This window comes from Carassius auratus, chromosome 9 (assembly GCF_003368295.1).
Source record: "Carassius auratus strain Wakin chromosome 9, ASM336829v1, whole genome shotgun sequence".
NCBI classification, from domain to species: Eukaryota; Metazoa; Chordata; class Actinopteri; order Cypriniformes; family Cyprinidae; genus Carassius; species Carassius auratus.
In genome coordinates, this window is record NC_039251.1 from 22201234 (window position 1) to 22220705 (window position 19472).

The following is a 19472-nucleotide window of genomic DNA, read 5'->3' on the forward strand; positions in this document are numbered from 1 at the left end:
AACACAAGTAAATCTTAAGATATATACCAGTTTTAAACAATTGTCTTTGCAATATGTATTTTCTAGGTTATTCTCCCTTAATTTTCTAATTGTTGCATTTAGGAGCGCGCACCAGCATGAAGTAACCCATGTCGCGTGGACAAACTGAAGAATCGCCTTGCATCCGGGGCTTGTTTTAAGTTGCCTGCGATCTATTTAATGACTCAGGCAGCTAAAGCAAGTCTGGGACGCCAGAGACAGCACGACAGAGAGCGTCAGAACTATGTACAGAAGATGAGTAAAATTATTACAGAATGATGATATTAATGTTTGTTCATGTCGATAACGATGCTACTCTGACAGATTAAGCTGATGCAGTCAACCATTGTGCAATTTATAGTTTAAATAAACACTATAAGTAGACATATACATAACCTACAGTACCTAGCCTACCTGACCTATTTCACGATAAGCCTTCTTAAGCACTTATTACCAAATATTTACCTTTATTGTGAGTTTTAAACAATACATACACATACATACACATTACACACCCCATACAGTCAGCATTAGCATTTTTATGTGGCAAAAAAGGTAAACATAATAAAACATGTATCTCCCTTTTCTGTTAGTTCACGAGCTGAATGTCGTATGAATTATTGTCAAATTCAGGGTGAACCCAGTCTGTTTTGTTATTGTTATTGTTGTTTTAACAGTTTAACACTCAAAAATCACAGTGTAAAACATGTACAACTGAATCTTAATTTATCTACATTTCTTTTCTTTTTTTCTTAAAACATAAATCTATCTACATAAAATATCCATGAAATTCAAGGATTTGTATAATAAAAATGTGCAATAATCATGATAAATGACTATTGTTGTTGTCTAGTTTAGAATATTACGCGATTTTAGAAAGTTAGAATAGTAGCCTATGCTATATATTAAAATGAAAAAAAAAAAAATATATTTCATCCAGTACACATACATTCAAGAGAAGTGATCAAGGCAGGGCCGAGGGTTTACCATATAATCCATTGCTCATTAAAGTAGCATAAGTTTGGGATAAAATGTTCTTGTTTACCATAATGCACTGAGCCATGGTTAAAAGGTAAATATTCTCAACCAACATGGAACAGGCCTTTCTGTTTGCAAAGAGGTAAAAAGGCGGAAAAGAAAAGGGATCTGAACCGGTTTCCATGTCAAACACTTCAATTTTCCATAGAAACTCTGATCTTAACGCAGAAACTTTATTAAACCTTGATGGTGGATTGATAAGGCCGAATTTCTATCGGTTCCTTTTTATTGTGGAGACAGGGAGGGATGACAGAGGTAAATTGCTCTTTTAATTAAACCAATGCACCGAAGGAAATTGCTGTCTGAATATTGTCTCAGAGATAGGGCTTGTGACAGTTGCCTGGAAACTTCAATCTGTCTCGCATTTATTCCAGATCACAGTTTTGAGATAAAGTTTAATAAAAATCTTTGCGCCAATGAAAGCCTACCCTTTCACGTCCTCCACCGCCACCACAATGCGACAGAACTGCGGAGGAAGCCTTATGTTTAACATGTATCTCTCAGGTACACAATCTTTTTTAGTGTGTAAAATGAGAAATATTGCTGAAATGACTGAAAAGAAAAGGGCGATGCTAGGGGTCCGCAGGTGCAATGCTGCGCACCATTGCCGGTGTCTCTGATTTCTCCATCTGGAAAGCATGTCCTCTTTTGTCGGAAATCGGATATCCTTTTTCCTGGACGCGTTTCCTGACCTCAGCGCTGAAGTCTGGGCAAACGCATCGAGCAGCAACACGACATACTCATAATATTTAAACTCTTTTGCTGCGATTTGTTATTTATCGACGAGTGACATTACGTGTTTTGTCTAAAATTACGAATTACAAATACACAGACGGGGAAATATGTTAAATGCATCTTTTGCGTTTTATGATTCTCCAATATTTAAGAAGGCATTTAGAATATAAATCACAGCTAATTCTAAATGTCATTTTCATAGGAAACGTATTTGAAACGTATTTCAAACGCTTTCTTTCAGACCCTACAGAAAATCTTTTGAAGGAAAGTAAAGGCTCTTCTTGGACCCCCATCAACACAGGAGTGCAAAAAGGTGAGTGTTGCGATGAATTGGTTGACAGGCGAATGCACTCACTTCTTTGCAAAAAAATAAATATAATAATAATAATAATGATAAAAGAAAAAAAAATCATCATTTAAAATATGTGTTATGATTTTTCTTTCTCTTATTTTATTGTTTTAACTTTTGTAACAGTGGCTTCTCTTTTAATGATTCATTTTTTATTGCTGTTTTATTTATTGCTCTTGATGTACGGTGACCATGAGTGACATGAAAGGCGTCTAAAACAAAATTAATTACTATCATTTTAATTATTCGAAGGGGTTTGACTGCTTTTTTGACTGATTTTATTTCATTTTATATTTATGATTAGGCCTATTTTTTTTTCTTTAATTTTTTAAAGAATCTATTAAAAATAAAAGTTCAAAAATTAGATGTTCCCAAAAGAAGGTTTCAGTGAATATTTCTTTAAAGAACAGTTCTTAGTTCCAGTTTAAGAACCTTTTCATGCTACAGAGAACGGTTCTTCATGGAACCATAGATACCAATAAAGAACCTTTATTTTTTAGAACCAAGAAGCCAATATGCCAAAGAACCTATAATGAAACATAATAATAATAATAATAATAATAATAATAATCTCCAAAGAACCATATATAGAACCATCAAAGAATGCCCTTTACTCTCACTCGTTACAAAGAATAGGCCTACTGATTACAAAAGGCCTGTCTGTTTGATTTCCTTACATTTATGTAAGCTTACTTTACTTGCATTTTAGGAAGTGGACAAATCCAGCTATGGCAGTTTCTTCTGGAGCTGCTGTCTGACAGCGCCAATATGACCTGCATCGCCTGGGAGGGCACCAATGGAGAGTTTAAACTGATAGACCCAGACGAGGTGGCCAGACGGTGGGGGGAACGCAAGAGTAAACCGAACATGAACTATGACAAACTGAGCCGAGCTCTGCGCTATTACTACGACAAAAACATCATGACCAAGGTGCACGGAAAGCGTTACGCGTACAAATTTGACTTTAACGGCCTGGCGCAAGTGTGCCAGCCCTCCTCAACCGAACAAGCTATTTACAAATTCCAGAGCAACTTCGCTCCCCTCCAGTTTTCAGGCATTTCCAAACTCAGTCTGGTTGCTCCAGGTGCTGGTCCGTCGGGGTTCTCATACTGGCCCGGATCTCACCCGACCCTCTATCACAGCCACAACCTGCAAGCCCCAGGACCCTTCGGTGCCGTGTCTGCGTCACATATAAGCTGCGTAAACAATATCAACAGTTTAAATAACCTGAATAATATCAATAGTCACTATAACTGATTGTTTTCATTCGCCTCAGGAGTGCGCGCTGATAAACTAAGGCTAATAGGGCCTATTCAAAAGCGCAACTGATTTAAAAACATTGTAGACTAATAATCCAATCATAACACAGATAACAAAAAAGAAAAGAAAAAAAAAGAAAAGAAACGGCGATTATTCGGCTCAAAGGGTAATTTGGAAATAACATTTGGTGGATTGTTAATGTAGATCACTTTAAGATAAGAAAGGAATTTAGCGCCATCTTATGGAAAATAGCACTATCACTGGTTAAATCGACATTAAAATCAACTGGTTCGTCGTAGACTGCAGAATGGAACGCTATGTTGGAGAAAAGTCTACATGGTATGAGAACAAATGTTAAGAAGCAAAATAGAAGAGTTGAGATGCAAAAGCCTCTAGGCTAAGTACCATCTGAAATGTTCTTCTAAAATGCTAATTTTCTCAGGCTCTCATGTGTAGGTTCAGTAATTTCTCTTTAATTGCAATGGCTAGGCTATGTTATTTTCATTGCCATCAATGTGAAATAACTGAACATAGGAGACAGAAAAAATTTAATTTTAGAAGAATATTTCAGATGACTCTTCGAGGCTTTTACATCTGAACTCTTCAAATATGTTCGCTTCTAGCTACACTTTTGTAATCGAGCATAGTTAACACGTATGTAAAGCGCTTTGATATTTCGTTATTTCTTTAACGTCGACATTGACTCGTGGACGGTGTCTGAATTTTGGGCATAGGGCTACATTTTAAGAAAAATATGTCCTAATAGACCCTAAATATTTTTTTTTCGTATGGTCCATTTAAGCACGCAAAGATCACCAGTCTGTGTCCTTGCCATGTTTTCACTCAACTGATTATTTAGTTATAATATTAGTTATAATATTTTATGTATTATGCTTGTGACGTACATTAAAATGGTTAATGTAAAATGATGATGTGTTATATTTGTTCTTTGAGTGTTTCTGTAGACAGAGTAATATTATATCCTGTTTGGGTGGTTTATAAGGTAGTTTTAATCTATTTATTTATTTTATAGTAGCTATGTGTGTGTGTGTGTCATGAAAAGTCTCATGTTTATCATTAATAATGTAAAAAACAAAAAATATTTTATACTATTAAACGTGTGGGGGTTTTACAAGTAGGCATAATACATAGCCTATATTAAACTTAATGTCCTCATAGGCATTGAAACAGGAGAAAAAGAAAGCTGATCAATAAAACACAGGGGAAGCAAAATATCGCATCGTTTTAGAATGACACAATCTGGACACAAGAGGGCGCCATGTATCTATATTCGACCATAACCTCAACTATGAGAGAAACCGCGTCATAAGACATCATTTTAGCTTTATATATATATATATATATATATATATATATATATATATATATATATATATATATATATATATATATATATATATATATATATATATATATATATATATATAATAATAAATAAAAAATAAAAATAAAAAATCCCAAAAGGTACCAAAAGGTACCAAATGGGGAAATAAAATCCAGACCTTTTCCTGTAACGTAACAAGACTGAGATCCAAATAGCAATGAATTTCCTAATATGTGGAAAATTGCATTCTTGTTTAGTTGGCTGGTAGCTTATCTCATGTCATAGACGAGGAATTTCTCCAGCATTGCTGTGTATTGTGAGGAGACCCATAAGTCCCATCAGTGTGATCTGCATGTTAATAGCAGCTCTACTGGGGTCCGTCATTTATGGCAGGATTTGCTTGCACTGACACACTGGACCTACTTTGAATCCAGCTCTTGTCTGGCCAACAGCCTCCAACTAAGAGAAAGTGCCTGCACAGACTTGGTGCTTTCATTCAGTCAAAACAATATTTGTTTATGAGATAAATAACAATAAAATCAAGGAGCCTTTATGTTTTACGCTTTATTTTTGAGAGTCAATTTTTGTGTAGACACATCTTAAAAACTTGGTTTTGAACTTTCCCTTATGAAACAAAAATATATTGCAATATATTGGAAAATATCATGTAATATATAGGCATATATTCTTATATATATTTCCCATATATTGTAATATATTAAAAGCGGCAATCATTTGTATATTTTGCAATATATTATATAATATATGTATCATCAATATATTATTAAATGTATTCAAATATATGAAATATTAGAAAATAAAAAGGGAAAATAATATATTACAATATATCACAATATATTTTCCTTTCGTAAGGGTTTCGTCCATTATTGTGTATTAATGTTACTTACGCTATATTGGGCAAGTTGTCACAGCAGAACAAATTTGTCAAAAATATAAAAGTACTACACAGAAAATGTCCTGAATAGGATTTAAACTTACTTAAACATTTAAACTTGACCTATAATATTTAAAACAATTTATATGTTTACATGTAATCATACAGAAATAGTTACACCCAAATATGGTATGTAAGTGTTCCTGTGGCTCAAGTGGTAGATAGTTTTTTGTTAGCAGTGCAAGGTTGTGGGTTCGATTCCCAGGGAACGCATGTAAATGTTAGCCTGAATGCACTTTAAGTCTCTTTGGATAAAAGCATCTGCTAAATGCACAATTTATTATTATTATTATTATTTTTTTTAAATATACAGTTGTTGTTGTTGTTACTTTTACTTAAAAATAGTGACCTTTTTATTTGAGCTAAGTTGGGAAAGTAAAAATGTAAACAATAACAACACAGAGCATCTAATCTATAAATACAGTAAGGTCTACCCTCCGCAGGTCTCCTCAGTGCTCACTAAGACAAATCACTCTTATAATAAGCTCTTCTGGGTTCTAGGGTGTCATTGAGTAGGTGAATGTACAAGAGTTAATCCGGACATTATCTGTGCTAAATCCAGTACAGCGGCTTTTGCATAACACACAGGTGGAAGGAAAACATTTCCAATCTCTCCTGCACTAAACAAGTGTATAAAATTAAAAACGATAAAATGCTTTTTACTTTATTCCTTCCTTATAAACTAACTGGTATGTTTTAAGGCACTTAAAAAGGCCAAACACTTTAGTTTCTTATATGGTAGATTGCGTTTACAAGCATGATGCCACTTGCTGGTCATGTTGGGTCAAGGATAAATGCTATCATTACAGGAAGCTGAAGAGTAATCAATATAATTCAGGATTGTTAATGGTTATTAGCCCCCTAATAGGCTGCTGAAATAATAGTTTCTGCTAAACACAACCCTCTGTGACTGGAGAGGAGTGTTGGCTGGTACCCCCTAGAGAAACCTTAATGATGTGATCCAGTGACTAACTCCCAGCCAGTGGGTGGCACTCAATGTATCATCCATTCAAGTCAGTCACTGAACTCCCACTCCCACTCTCTATACAGTCAACATCCTCCATCTTGCTCACCCCCAGAGAAACTGAAAAAAAAAAGTATAATCAGATTTGCGGCTAATTATTTCATACTGAATGCTTAAAAATGTAGCCAGAAAATAGCCTGTTTGAAACATTCTATATTATTAATGTAATATATAATTATATTATATATAATTTATTAATTAATTGTTAACTGTTTAAAGACATGTTTACAACATGAGCAATAAATTTAAATGGAGGTAACTGTAACAATAATTAACTATAATATTAGCATCCACACCAGACTTTGATTTCCAATGTGATATAACCTATTTCTACTAATCTGGGATCAGTTAGTGGAAAGACTTATATAATACCTCTTATATACAGTATATATAGCAAGGGCTCAGTGTCATAAGGGCAGGCAGACGGTAGCTTCTGAAGAAAGCCTGCTGACAGATTAAGAAGCCCTTTTAACAAGTACAAAGAAAGAACTAATCCTGTGCTTGGCACTTTGGTTAGGGTCTCTGGAGAAATCACTTGTTTACTGAGGATCTGAGGAACTAATAATGCACAGCCATTCAAGTGATACTGTTTTTAGATATTATGAATCAGATGTCCACCATTTAGAACTAAATGGGGAATTCCTTTTTTAATTCAAATTTAATTGATAAATTCTGGAATTAGACTTAGAAAATTTGAATTTCAAGAAGAAGAATGACAAATGACCAAAATTGTAAATAAAACATTCAGACGTTTCACAAGAAAATACTAATTCTTGCTTTCTACTTCAATATATATATATATATATATATATATATATATATATATATATATATATATATATATATATATATATATATATATATATATATATATATATATATATATATTGAACTCAAAAGTTACCAACAACTTTCCTAAATATTAAGAACTTGCAAGTAAGCTGCAGAAATATAGGTGGAAAACGAGGTGGCTGCATGTTGTTTACAAAAGAAGTTTAAAATAGTTCCAAAACTGGAACATGTGTTGATTGCGAGCTAATTTCCTACTTCAAAACTACTTGCCTCCTTGTTGTATATTTCTTCACGTGGCTACGTGCTGCTTGAAGACAAAGCGCGTGAGGTTCCGCAGTGCTGTGAATGAGCGATCCTGACAGACAAGAGAAAGGAGTTCACACGTCTTCCGTTGACCGAGAGAAATCCCTCTCACAGACTGCAGCAAATCCCGGCCAATGAACTCGAAGATCATTCATGTCGAGTGTTTTATTCACAACTCTGCGACATTCGCTCATTCTTACTTTCAGGCGAATGGGACTGGTTGATGATGAAAAGCCCATAAAATAATTTACTGCCTTGGAGTCGTAAACAAGATTGATCCATCTGTAAATTAACTGTAGATTCATAATTAATATTAGTTTCCTTCCTTTTTCAAAAACTATCATCAGGAATCAAAGGGCAGCGAATATAAGGGCAAAATAAATATACAAACCATTAGAATGAACAGAGAGAAAAATGTAGATTGTTAGTCAAACGAAAAAGTAAGAACAAGTGACTACAGTTGTACGAGATTTTGAGTTTTATTGTACACTGTAGAGATAATGGATATGGCTTGTCCCAAAGATCAGCTGAAGTTATGGATGCTATGTAATATTATAATATATCGTCAAATGGCACGTGGTCAGTGCATTAATGAGCTTGTGCATTATCGATCAAGAAAACCAGTCAGACTGGATTTCATTTTGTTCAAGCAAGAGCACTGAAAAAAATCATGTCAAAGTATAAAATAAACTCCAAGCATGATCTACCAATTTTCCTCAAACCAATGTGAATCAAAACAGTAAGATCATCCCTGAATTGGCACATAGAACATCTCAGTGAAGAGAAAACACTTTCAAGTTTCAAATCCAGATTGGCTGGAGACAGGCGTCTGTCAACAGAATAAATGAGCACGAATAGGTCAGGACCTTGGATAGTTCCATGCAAATCTTCAAATGGAGCATCATCCTCCTGAGACCCATGCAGTCATTTGTGTATGAACTAATAGGCGTACCTTTTAATCCTTGATACAGCAACTTCCAGACTTTTTTAATAAGAATGTGGCCATTACAATAGGTTATAACATAATTTATATATATATTTTTTTAGAACTAAACGGATATTAGGCTACTTTTGTTAGGCTACACCAAACACTTTAATTATGTAAAACGGTTCTAAAGCAACATTAGACCTAAAATATACAACTTTTATTTAGGTCTCAGAAGGGTAGTGACCCAGATGACAGATAAGGCTGACAATTATATAGAATAAATGTTGTGCCTTCCCTTTTTATGAATGACTGTCAATCACAGCAACAGATGTAAATACGACATGCATAAAACTGCAGCTACACCGTTGATGCCATCTAGGCAATTACAAATCACTTCATCGGGGCTACTGTTAAAACAAAGCCAACACAGCAGTGTCATAAATACTAAATTGATAAACCGGCTCAAGGTGCAACGTAACAGTCACTCACGCAGAGCTGATTACAGTTACGTCCAATAAATCAGAAGTATCTGATCACACTCAACGATCCAGTTCGCCTGCATCCTTCTTATAATCGCCTTCGGTTTTTAAGTCTTGGAAAACCTCTGTAAAAAAGTGCGGATCCATGTTAATCTGCAGCATTTTGCCGCTCAGTTTATCGATGACATCTAACGAACGTTCCCAGAACACGTCCTGATTGGTGTCGACCATGAAGGGCTTGAGAGGGTACGAGATCTCGTTCCCCATGTAGGAATACGCCAGATAGAGGCAGGTCAGAAAGGTCCCGTGGAGTTCATGTGAACTGTCAACATCCTGGCTTACAGTTTCCCTAACGAGCAGATAGACGAACACGAGGTTGGCAGGCGTGATGAACCCTTGGTCCTGCCAGCCCTGCAACAGCAGAGTCCTGTCCACGTTTCGGAACCAGAGGACAACCTCGTTTGGGGTGAGTTCCCTGACTTTGCAGCATCGTTTGCAGAGGAATTCGCCAAGACAACGGAGCAGCTCCCCGGTGGAGGCCTGGACGATCACCTGCCTCGGCGAGACGAGCGACTGGCTGCTGGTCTGCTTCTGAACCGACACCAGTTGCTTCGCCGCTGGAGTGAACAGGTCCCGATCCTGATCTAGATTGGGAGGAACCGTGGGGATGGGTACCACGAGAGGTACAGTTTTCGTTTTCTTCTCGGACTGTTGCGATTTCCTGGAGTTCTCCTGATTCAGATGCTCGACCTGACTGTCGCTGCTCGCTGGCAGAAGAAGAGGATTCGGACTTACTTTCTTGGCACTTTTTCTCTGACATGATGCAGTCATTAGCCGCTTAAATGTGAGCGTGGACACGACCACTGACGGCTTTTTAAGGCTTTTCTCTGTTTCCCCGTCTCCTCCATCTTTCAGAATGGTCCCCTTAGTTACTATAGGGGATATAGAGAGCACGGTCCCCATATCGCAGACAAAAAATGTAATGTAACGGTCCTGCGAGCGCGGAGACGTCGCGATGGAGATCGAACGTATCAGATCACAAGGGCAGTTCCATTTGGTTAGTTAAACTGGCAGGTTAGCAGGTGGACTGACAGCACATCAGAAAGGAAATTCCTGAGCAGTCACACACCTTCCACTTCTTCTGTAGAAGTGAATGCAAGCAAAGTCCTCCTGCATTGCCTACCTCAACTAGAGGGGATTTGTGGTGAGCCAAACCAATCTGACATCAGCTTCTGCTAACCGGGATTATCCCAACGTGTCTGCGTAATTAGCCAACCTCAGGGCTACAGAGGACAAATGACAGACTAAAGCACCAATAGAAGCAAACGCCTGCGTTCACATTATCACTTCAGAAGGTGCAATTTTTAGACCGCATGAGCCAAGGATAGTTCTGCTATTCCCAGACAGGGCACAGTTCTCTCCTCAGCACTTCCATTTAACCTACTTAGCACTGAAACAGCTGAAAAAGAAAACAATAACCAGTGATTAACCAAGATAAATGTAATGGGAAATTGAATTGAAAAAAAAAAAAAATGTTAGGCTATTTGTTATTAATAACATTTGTCCCAGAGGGTTTCTTAGATATTTAAAAATATATATTTGTTAAAAAACATATAAAATAAATGACATTCCTAACTCTTCGCACACGTTTTTGTTGCTTGGAACAGCTTACTAAAAGCAAATTAATCTGTCTTGGCAGAAACGGACGTTACATGAGCACTCCTTTAAGTTTCCATGAGATTATAAAAGGATACCCAGATTCATCAAGCTGCTCCGTCATGCTTAAATCTGGATTAAAGCAGTAAACATTAAAGTTTGCTCTGTAAATAGCCCATTTAAGACAAATTCAATCAAACGTCATTTATTCATATTTGTCAGGAGACACCTACAGTATAAGTGTCATAGAGGGATTTTACATTCGTTTTGCTGATGATACAGAAGATATGATGCAATATAACAGAATGCAATCCAAGCATGAAATGTCTCAAATCCTGTGTACATTTACAGTTTTCATAATACATAATTCCAGGTTTATTAGACAGTTAGATCAACTTTCAGATTAACACACTTGTTTCTGTCCAAGTTGAATGGTATGTTCTTTGCTGCTGATCTCTGTGACTCTGCTGAATGACAAAAGTCCTGTCTGATCATAACAGCTGGCAGGACAGATAAACTGTATTATACCTTTGAAGCATACAGTATTATAAGAAAAAAATAATAATGGATTTTTTTTTTTTAATAACTGCACATTATGGCACAAAAACAATCCAATACAATTACTCACTACTCATATTGAGAGTATTACTCTTTGAAAATATGGTAAGGTTACAGTGTAAAAACCAAAAACATAACAAAACCGGGGAAAAAGAGGAATTGCCCACAATGCAGCATCTCACTGGTAGAACTGAGAGTACTGCAGTCAGTGCAGCATTTCTATCTAATGAATACACATGAGGGTTATGAATATTCACCTCTTGCAGCAACCTTACACAGTTACTGCGAAAACCAATGTGTCTGAAAAGAAAATGATTACCTTTTTTTCTGTCAATCCAGTAGGCTACATTTCTACTAAAGGACAATGAAATGATCTCTTTTCATAATAACCAACCATTATTATATTAGCTATATCGGTAAGCATCTATTTTTTATGAATTATATTACAGTCAGATGTGGCATTTGCCAAGCTTGTCAATATTACCTAATTACAGATTAGAATCAGCATCACGGTTAGACAACAGTTGAGAAACAACTGTTGTGAATGAAGAACTTGCTGAGTCAAGGCAAGGATATGTGAGTTACGTCTCAGATTTACAGCAAATTCTTTATTAGAACATTCTTTAAATAAAGCCAGATCATTAGAAAAATCTGTAAATCAAGGCTGTTTATTACCACTGTCCTATTCTTGGAATGCACTCCTTGCACTCTATCGCCACCTTGTGGTCAGTTATAAGCAGCCTACAAAAATTATAAAGCAAAGTTGGTTTAAAATTGGATGACACTGTCCTGCTGCATACATCACATCACATACTGTTCAGAAATATCTGATCTTATAAATGGGGGTACATTTATGGTTGTATTAATATACATTTTATTATTATTAAAAACAATGTATATATTAATTTCTTTTTATATTTTATCTAAATGAATACACATTAAATCTACAATTATTTGTTTTAAATGAGTACAACATTGTACAGCATAATTTAGGCTACAGTATTAAAAATGATTTTAAAAGTGAATATTAATTGCATATTAAAGTGTATTCACTTTAGTAAGTGTTAGATGAAGGCAAAAGTAATTTAAATAGGGGAAATAAACATGCACAATTGAATATCCAATATGGATACTGACTACTACTACTAATAAATAATGAATAATAATTTAATTTTGACCATTAACCAGTATGTTGCTGATCATTAATTCTTAATTATATAGATATAAATATACTGTATATGGTTTTCTCAAAGTATCTAAAACTAATTTCAGTTAATTTAATCACTGCATTAAGTAAGGACAGAAGAGGGCACCATCTACTAAGTCTCAGGAGTGCAAGCGTTTGGAAGAAGTGCAAAATCCTGATGATAGGGAGAGCTGATGATAGCCCCTGTCAGCAACGCCCTTCAGCACCTCAGGCTAATATTTAATAACCCCAGGCAAGAGCTAGCGAAATTATACACCCCCGGGATCCCTATCTGTCTAATATTCTCGCTCATGACAGAATCCTGCTTTCATCCGAGGCACTGCTGCCAACAGAGAAATCTCTGAACAAATGCTGACTATACCTCCCCAGCTGTTAGTGGAGGAAAAAGCTCTTCATATGAAGGACAACCATTTGTTCAATTTGTCCACATTTAGGTGGAAATACTTGGAACAAGCAGCGTAAAATCTAAAGGTGTTAAATAGAGTTTATGTAAATGTGTAATACAGATTTAAGAATGCTCACACAACTGCATGCGTTGAGTACAAATACTACCCTACCGCAATTAATTACCAAACATGTTAAGGGGTTTATGGGAAAGAACTATGAGCATATAATCTGTGCCAAGGTCAATAAAGAGAAAAACTCAATGAACTCAACTATGTCATTGTGCACAATAGGCTGTGGCTGTTTCATTTCTCTTGCCCTGTAAAGCACAAGAATTTGTCCACCTCTTTGTTGTGGGTCACATCAAAAGCAAACACAGAGATCATGTTGCTGCTCTTATCACAGGGTTGTCCATCAGGACTCCAGAAAGGGCTTAGCGGCACAGCCAGAGGCAGGTGGGCGGCACAGCACATCACTGATAGGCTTCTGCAGCTGGACAACATTGAGACGATAAGACAGAGCGGCCTAAACAGACACACACACACAAGTACAGAGCATGAAAAAGTGTTCAAACAAATAACACTGTAAAAAAGAAAGATTCTTTATTAGGATTACTGGTTCTTTAACATTTATGGAAACTTTTCCTTGACTTTCCATTTTCATTTTATAGTGGAGAAGCATTGATAATATTATTTAAAATGTTCTCCACACTAAAAAAATAAACTGAAAAGTTCTTTGGAAAACCCAAAATGGTTCCTCTATGGCACTGCTGCGAAACCTCCTTTTTAAAACCACATTTTTAAGAGTGTAGAATGGAAAACGCATAAAATCACAAAGTAAAAACAGGAGGCACTATACTCGAAAAGGAATAAAAGTTCTGGATGTTGGCTTCAAAATGCAACAATGTCAACCACAGCGTTTCGTTTCGTCATTTATTTCGGGACAGGGCCACTGACGCATAGATTTTGGTAAATAAAATGCCGAACAATTATTAGAAAGAGCAAAACAAAAATATAGCAACTGTAGTTTGTATTTAACACTGAAAAAAAAACATAAACATAAACATAAAACCTGCCAGCTTTGTTTAACCTGACTGGGTCTAAATGAAGATCAAACACTGGTTAATACTAATACAGGCTCAATATTACTGGCCGAGCTCTCTTGAGCACAGACACACCTGCCTTTGATCAAAGCCTGCTGCATGAAAGCCATGAATAGTGCGACGCGGTGTATAGTCCTGTCATGCAAACAAACCTGGCGCTATATTTAACTGGGCAGCTATCACTTGAAAGGCCTGTTTGTTTTTATCTTAAGCTGAAAGACATCAGACGGCATCTGCTGCCTCAAGAACATGAGGGGCGGAAATCTATAATACTGACTACTAAACTAGAAATGTCTGGTTATAGCATAATTTTAAAGCTGTCACACTTCACTGATTATGTTTATTTATAAAACAGCTAGTTTCCGTTCTCGAATTTAGGTTTTGTCTCACTCTGCTTCTCTGTGTAGCAGTGAGGTATTTCTATAGGTTACACCAGTGAGACAGTACGTGATGACAATACTCTTAATGAGTAAATCATTCATTCATTCATTCATTCATTCAAATACATATGTTGAAAAAACAAAACAGGAAATGCTCGTCAATAAACACAAAACACAATTAAATTCCATTTATGTGCAATTTAGTTGTATAATTGGCCAAATTCACAAAGAAGCTAAACATGTGCGTCACTGAATTATTCACTTACCTGAATCAGTGTTTTTGAACCAAATCATTATGAAAAGCAGCTATTATTTGCAATGGTTAAATCTATTGTAGCTTTCTGCTTCAGAGATATTTTCTTTGGCAAAGCAAAAAATAGACAAACAGTGACTAGCGTCTCTAAAATGTTAGTTACTCTGTATAGGCTTGCTTGTGTTATATTGCGTCGTTGTTGTGCTGAAAGGATTTGTTGACTTCAAAGAAATCAGTTTGCTGTTTACAGTCATGTGATCCTTGGTGGATATTGATACTCAAGATTGATTCACAGTCTGATCGCTAATTATCCCACTGGAATTATATTTTTTAGTTTATGCCAGGATTGAGGTAAGCACTGGTTTACCTGTGCATTTTTAATTTTAGTCAGATAAAGCCAACACTCTTCCAGAAATCTGACTACTATGATTAGATTACAAGATGATGGTAGATGTCATAATTACACCACATGACTTTAAACGCTTTTCTTTCTATCTTTTTTTTTTCTTTTCTTTAAGTGAAATTGAACTTTTGTGACATTTTCTCCATCTGTTGTCTTTAGTCACGGCTCAGGATGGTCACTAGTGAAGGATTTGGCACATGACCGAATTATGCCAGTAGGGTGCTGCTAGTGGAACAGAACTTTTTTTTTTTTTTTTTATTTTTTTTTTTAATCAAAGTAGTGACATGTCACATGCTATTAAAACAGTTCCAGAAATTCAAGCAATCCGCTTAATATTTCTGGGGACATAATTTGGGATTTTGTATATTTAAACTCTCAGAAAATCAATATATCTTTCAAAGGCTCTGTGCAAATACGTTGATGTACAGATTAACAAACTGCCTAAATGTCCCACCGATGAGTTCTTGCTGATGGTCTTTTGGGTGATTGGGTGCAGGTGATGCAGAGTGAGACCCCCCAGCTGGTGCTGTGTTTAAGTTCATGTCTCACATAGTCTAATTACTAACAATGGAATCCTACGAACAGTAAACCATACAGTCACATTGATTCTACATTAAGGTCTTAATCAGCTGTACTGTTAATAATGTTTTCTTCCATAACTTACTTCTGATTTGCACTGATAGTGTATATGCACAGGGGCCTATCTTTCACAGGGCCAGAATAGGTCTTCAAATTAATACCTAGTTAAGTTCATAGTTTTTGCATAATTGTTTGATATTAACAAAAGATTTTGGCTTGAGGAAACTGAGGAATTCTATGTTCTGTTTTTGTAACCCTCTGTAATCATATGTATTATATAGAACAATAATGTAAAATCATATTTGAATATTGAAGAAATAAAACGAGTATTTAAACTATTTGAATGTACATAAAAATCTTTTAAGAAGACACATAGCCAATTAAGTAAATATCGAGAAAAAAAAAAAAAATACTGTTTTTAATGACAGTTTACACTATTTTATTAATAGCTGTGTTAATTAAATGTAATTAAATCAATTACAAATATGTATTTATTTGAGGGAGCTGATGGGTGATTCATAAGTTAAAAAAAATTTAAGTTGAGAAAATAGGGTAATTATTTAAATAAAGTAAAATTAGTTTTTATTATTAATTTGTGTCTAAATTTGTCTATTTTGGGCTTGTCCGTTTGTGCATTGCACTTTCCACAACAACCTAAAATGGAGCATCGATTGGTTAAATTTTAGATATAGAGAATCCTCCATATGTTATTGTGTGAGTAATGAATTCAGTGTCAAAATTGTGTTTCACCAGCAGATGGCATCGTTGTGTGTTTATGGCAAGCGTGAGTGTTGAGTTCTATAAATCACTAGACAACACGGGCCATGTGTTTGGGGACAGGGTCATGCTGAATACTGTGCCACTGCCAGAATCAACAGACGGATCCCTGATTCCATCTAAGTAATGCGACTCATGAAAGGCCAAAGCCCTGTGATAAATCCATTACCCACAACTCCTGTAGTCATTGTCCCACCTCTTACTGACCTCCCAAAATAAACCCTACAATCTTCCTTTCCCAAGGCTGAGAAACTCACTCGGACGTCCGATCAGCCGGAGAAATGTTCAACGCTTCATTTCAGGGCAAATGTATAAATACGTTTATAAGATCATCACTTGGTGTCCTGTGGTCTTTTATGACACCAATGAATGACAAAGTGAGGGTGAGAGACACAGTGAGCAGATTCCTGCGCCCCAGGCCCATTTATCAGCACGTTTGAAGTGCCGTATTGACATGGAAAACACATGAAGCATAACCGCGTGTGTCCAGAAGTCAGTCTTTAGCAGAGAATCAAGATAGTATTCTGATGCAACTCTAATTTACAGTAAATTTAAAGATGTTATTGAATGCATAATTTAAATAATACAGTAGTGGGTGGTGCAGCATACTGGTTAAAATGGACAGCTGCAGGTTCAAACACTACTGTGGGCCATCTATAAACTAATAACCCCTTGGAGAAAATCACTTGACCCCAAGTTACTCCAAAGGGATTGTATTTATGGTTTTTAATCTGTAAACTGCTTTGGACAAAAGCATCAATGAATTGGGAAATCAAGAAACTGTTCAGACTTTCTCTGCTTTGCTTGTGAAAAAAGAAGTGCGCTTAAATGTGAATGTCCACTTGTTGTTTATTTTAAATTCTAAAAGTATATTTTTAAGTAACTGTACATGCAGATAAAATTATATTAATTACATAAAAAGTCTCTTTAAGTGTATTTAAAGAGAGTGTACTTACACTTTAGTACACTTAAGAAGTGTACTGTGTAATAATGTCAAAAGAAAAGTTGAACTTTTAAAGAAAGTTTTATATCATTGTATTTTAGTCTTTTGTCATGCTTCATGGAATTTAAATTGCTGACTTAAATACTATAAAACACAGGTACAGTAGCCAACATGATTATAATTTTAACTGTAGTGAGTTATTCAGTATTAAATTTAATGTAAACACATACTGAACATGTTTCAACAGATAATGACACATAAGTTTTCTTTGGTTTGCCATTAATGCTTGTCAGTATATTTGACAGCATAGAAAAATTGAAGTAATTATGAATTAAAATTTAAAGGGACAGTTCACCCCAAAATGAAAATTCTATGATCATTTAATCACCAACAAGTTGTTACAATATGTATGTCAATGTATGAGTTTCTTTCTTCTGCTGAAAAAGAACATAAAAAAAATTAAGAATTTTTAAGCATGTGGGTAATCAAACTACTATTATAATCCCCTTGGTTTTTCCCCTTTGGCAGTCAATGGAGACCATCAACTGTTTGGTTACTCAACATTCTTCAAAATATCTTTTTTTGTGTCTTTAATGTGTTTTCTATATTCTACATTTTCTATATTCTACATTTACACATGCTCTTCCATCCCTATGACATTTTTCTGTTGAACATATATAAAAAATTTATAGAAAATGGTTGTTTTTTTATTTATTTTTTGATCTATACAATGAAAGTCCACAGTGACTTTTAACACAGGCTAAAAAAATGTATTCACAATATCTTTTACACAGAAAAAATTAGGTCATACAATTTTTTATCCCATGCAATAAATTCATTTTATAAGCTTATTATAAAGTGTTCCCCATTAAGACACCAGTCCATTGCTCAAATACAGTGAGCACACCACTCATTATTTAATGCTAGAGAGCAACACGATTTCCACATTCCTTTTGTCAGACGGTGGAACCAAGCTCTGAATGGGTTCTGGCTGCACACTGGGTTCTTTCACTGACACAGAGGGAAGACCGGTTCCCTGGTCTGCAGAGTACTTCAAACACCTGGTCCAAAATCAACAGCACATGTTGAAAAGCACTAACAGCGACCCGTTCCACACTGGGCGATGATGTCACCTGAGCCCGCCATACTGCAACACTATGACTTGTCAAATTAAAGAGAGAAAACCACAGAGATGTGTACCCCTTGGAAGCGACGAGGCCTTTTTCTCCTTTCCTTCTGGGAAATGGAGATTGTGTGTCGGGAGGCCAGTTTCCAGAATCCACCTGCTGCCAAGCTTTAATGGCGTGATAAACAAAGAGAAATCGTTAGAAAGCATTAAAAACACAGCCTCTAACTCGCATGCGACTTTGGTTTATGAGAAAGAAGCAAATGCTCTGCTCTCTAAAAGCTAAGAATAGAGGCTCTTTATTTCGTTTATATATCGGTTTACAATTTATGCAGTGCACTAAAGCGGGGGAATTGCAACCTTATAAACATTTTTCAGTAAGCATCCTTAAAGCAGCTAGAATTAGAATAAACCTTCACAACGGAGCAGCTACTGTACACGATACAATCATAAAACAGCCAGTATAGGGTATAAAACAAGGCTCTAAATTTTCCATGAAGTGCTGAAAACAGTTTGTGTTTTGACCCAAAAACACCCCCAACAGCAGCTATTTTTTATTTATGTACATTATACTATACTATTATGACTACTATTAGCATTCTTAATGATTCTCCAACAGAGGGCAACACAGGCTCCCATATCAGATGAAAGGACAAAATAACAGCATAAACCAGCTTCATAGCCCATAATTGAGTCTCTATACGCACATAAAATGACATTTCTTATTTTAACCATCACCCTTCTGCACACAAGAATGATTCATCAGTGCGTAAAAAGCTGCTAAGTATAGCCTAGGCCAAAACATAATCCTTGTCAAGTGTACGATATTAAATAAAGCCAATAATTTCAGCATCTGTTCTCATTATGCCTAAATGGAG

At 35.8% G+C, this 19472-nt stretch overlaps 2 protein-coding genes across 3 annotated transcripts; one reads left to right on the forward strand and one right to left on the reverse strand.

Moving 5' to 3' along the window:
- The first annotated feature begins 210 nt into the window (after positions 1 to 210).
- Positions 211 to 4243, forward strand: fev (FEV transcription factor, ETS family member). 2 transcript variants are annotated; one of them, XM_026272044.1, is made up of 3 exons: positions 211 to 1560; positions 2033 to 2104; positions 2850 to 4243. In XM_026272044.1, the coding sequence occupies exons 1-3, from the start codon at positions 1473 to 1475 to the stop codon at positions 3395 to 3397; spliced, it is 708 nt and encodes a 235-aa protein (XP_026127829.1). In that variant the 5' UTR covers positions 211 to 1472; the 3' UTR covers positions 3398 to 4243. The 2 variants fall into 2 exon arrangements, with proteins under 2 accessions (XP_026127829.1, XP_026127828.1); XM_026272043.1 differs by having other exon boundaries at positions 212 to 2104.
- A 4048-nt stretch (positions 4244 to 8291) lies between these two features.
- Positions 8292 to 10714, reverse strand: LOC113109369 (cyclin-dependent kinase 5 activator 1-like). The gene has a single exon (XM_026272978.1). It carries the CDS (start codon positions 10187 to 10189, stop codon positions 9287 to 9289), a length of 903 nt encoding a protein of 300 aa, XP_026128763.1. The 5' UTR covers positions 10190 to 10714; the 3' UTR covers positions 8292 to 9286.
- Between the last annotated feature and the right edge of the window lie 8758 nt (positions 10715 to 19472).

Coding starts and splice junctions, on each gene's coding strand:
- fev (XM_026272043.1), top strand. CDS start 1,906: ATGCATCTTTTGCGTTTTATGATTCTCCAATATTTAAGAAGGCATTTA. Junction 2,105..2,849: donor CAACACAGGAGTGCAAAAAG/GTGAGTGTTGCG, acceptor CTTGCATTTTAG/GAAGTGGACAAATCCAGCTA.
- LOC113109369 (XM_026272978.1), bottom strand. CDS start 10,189: ATGGGGACCGTGCTCTCTATATCCCCTATAGTAACTAAGGGGACCATT.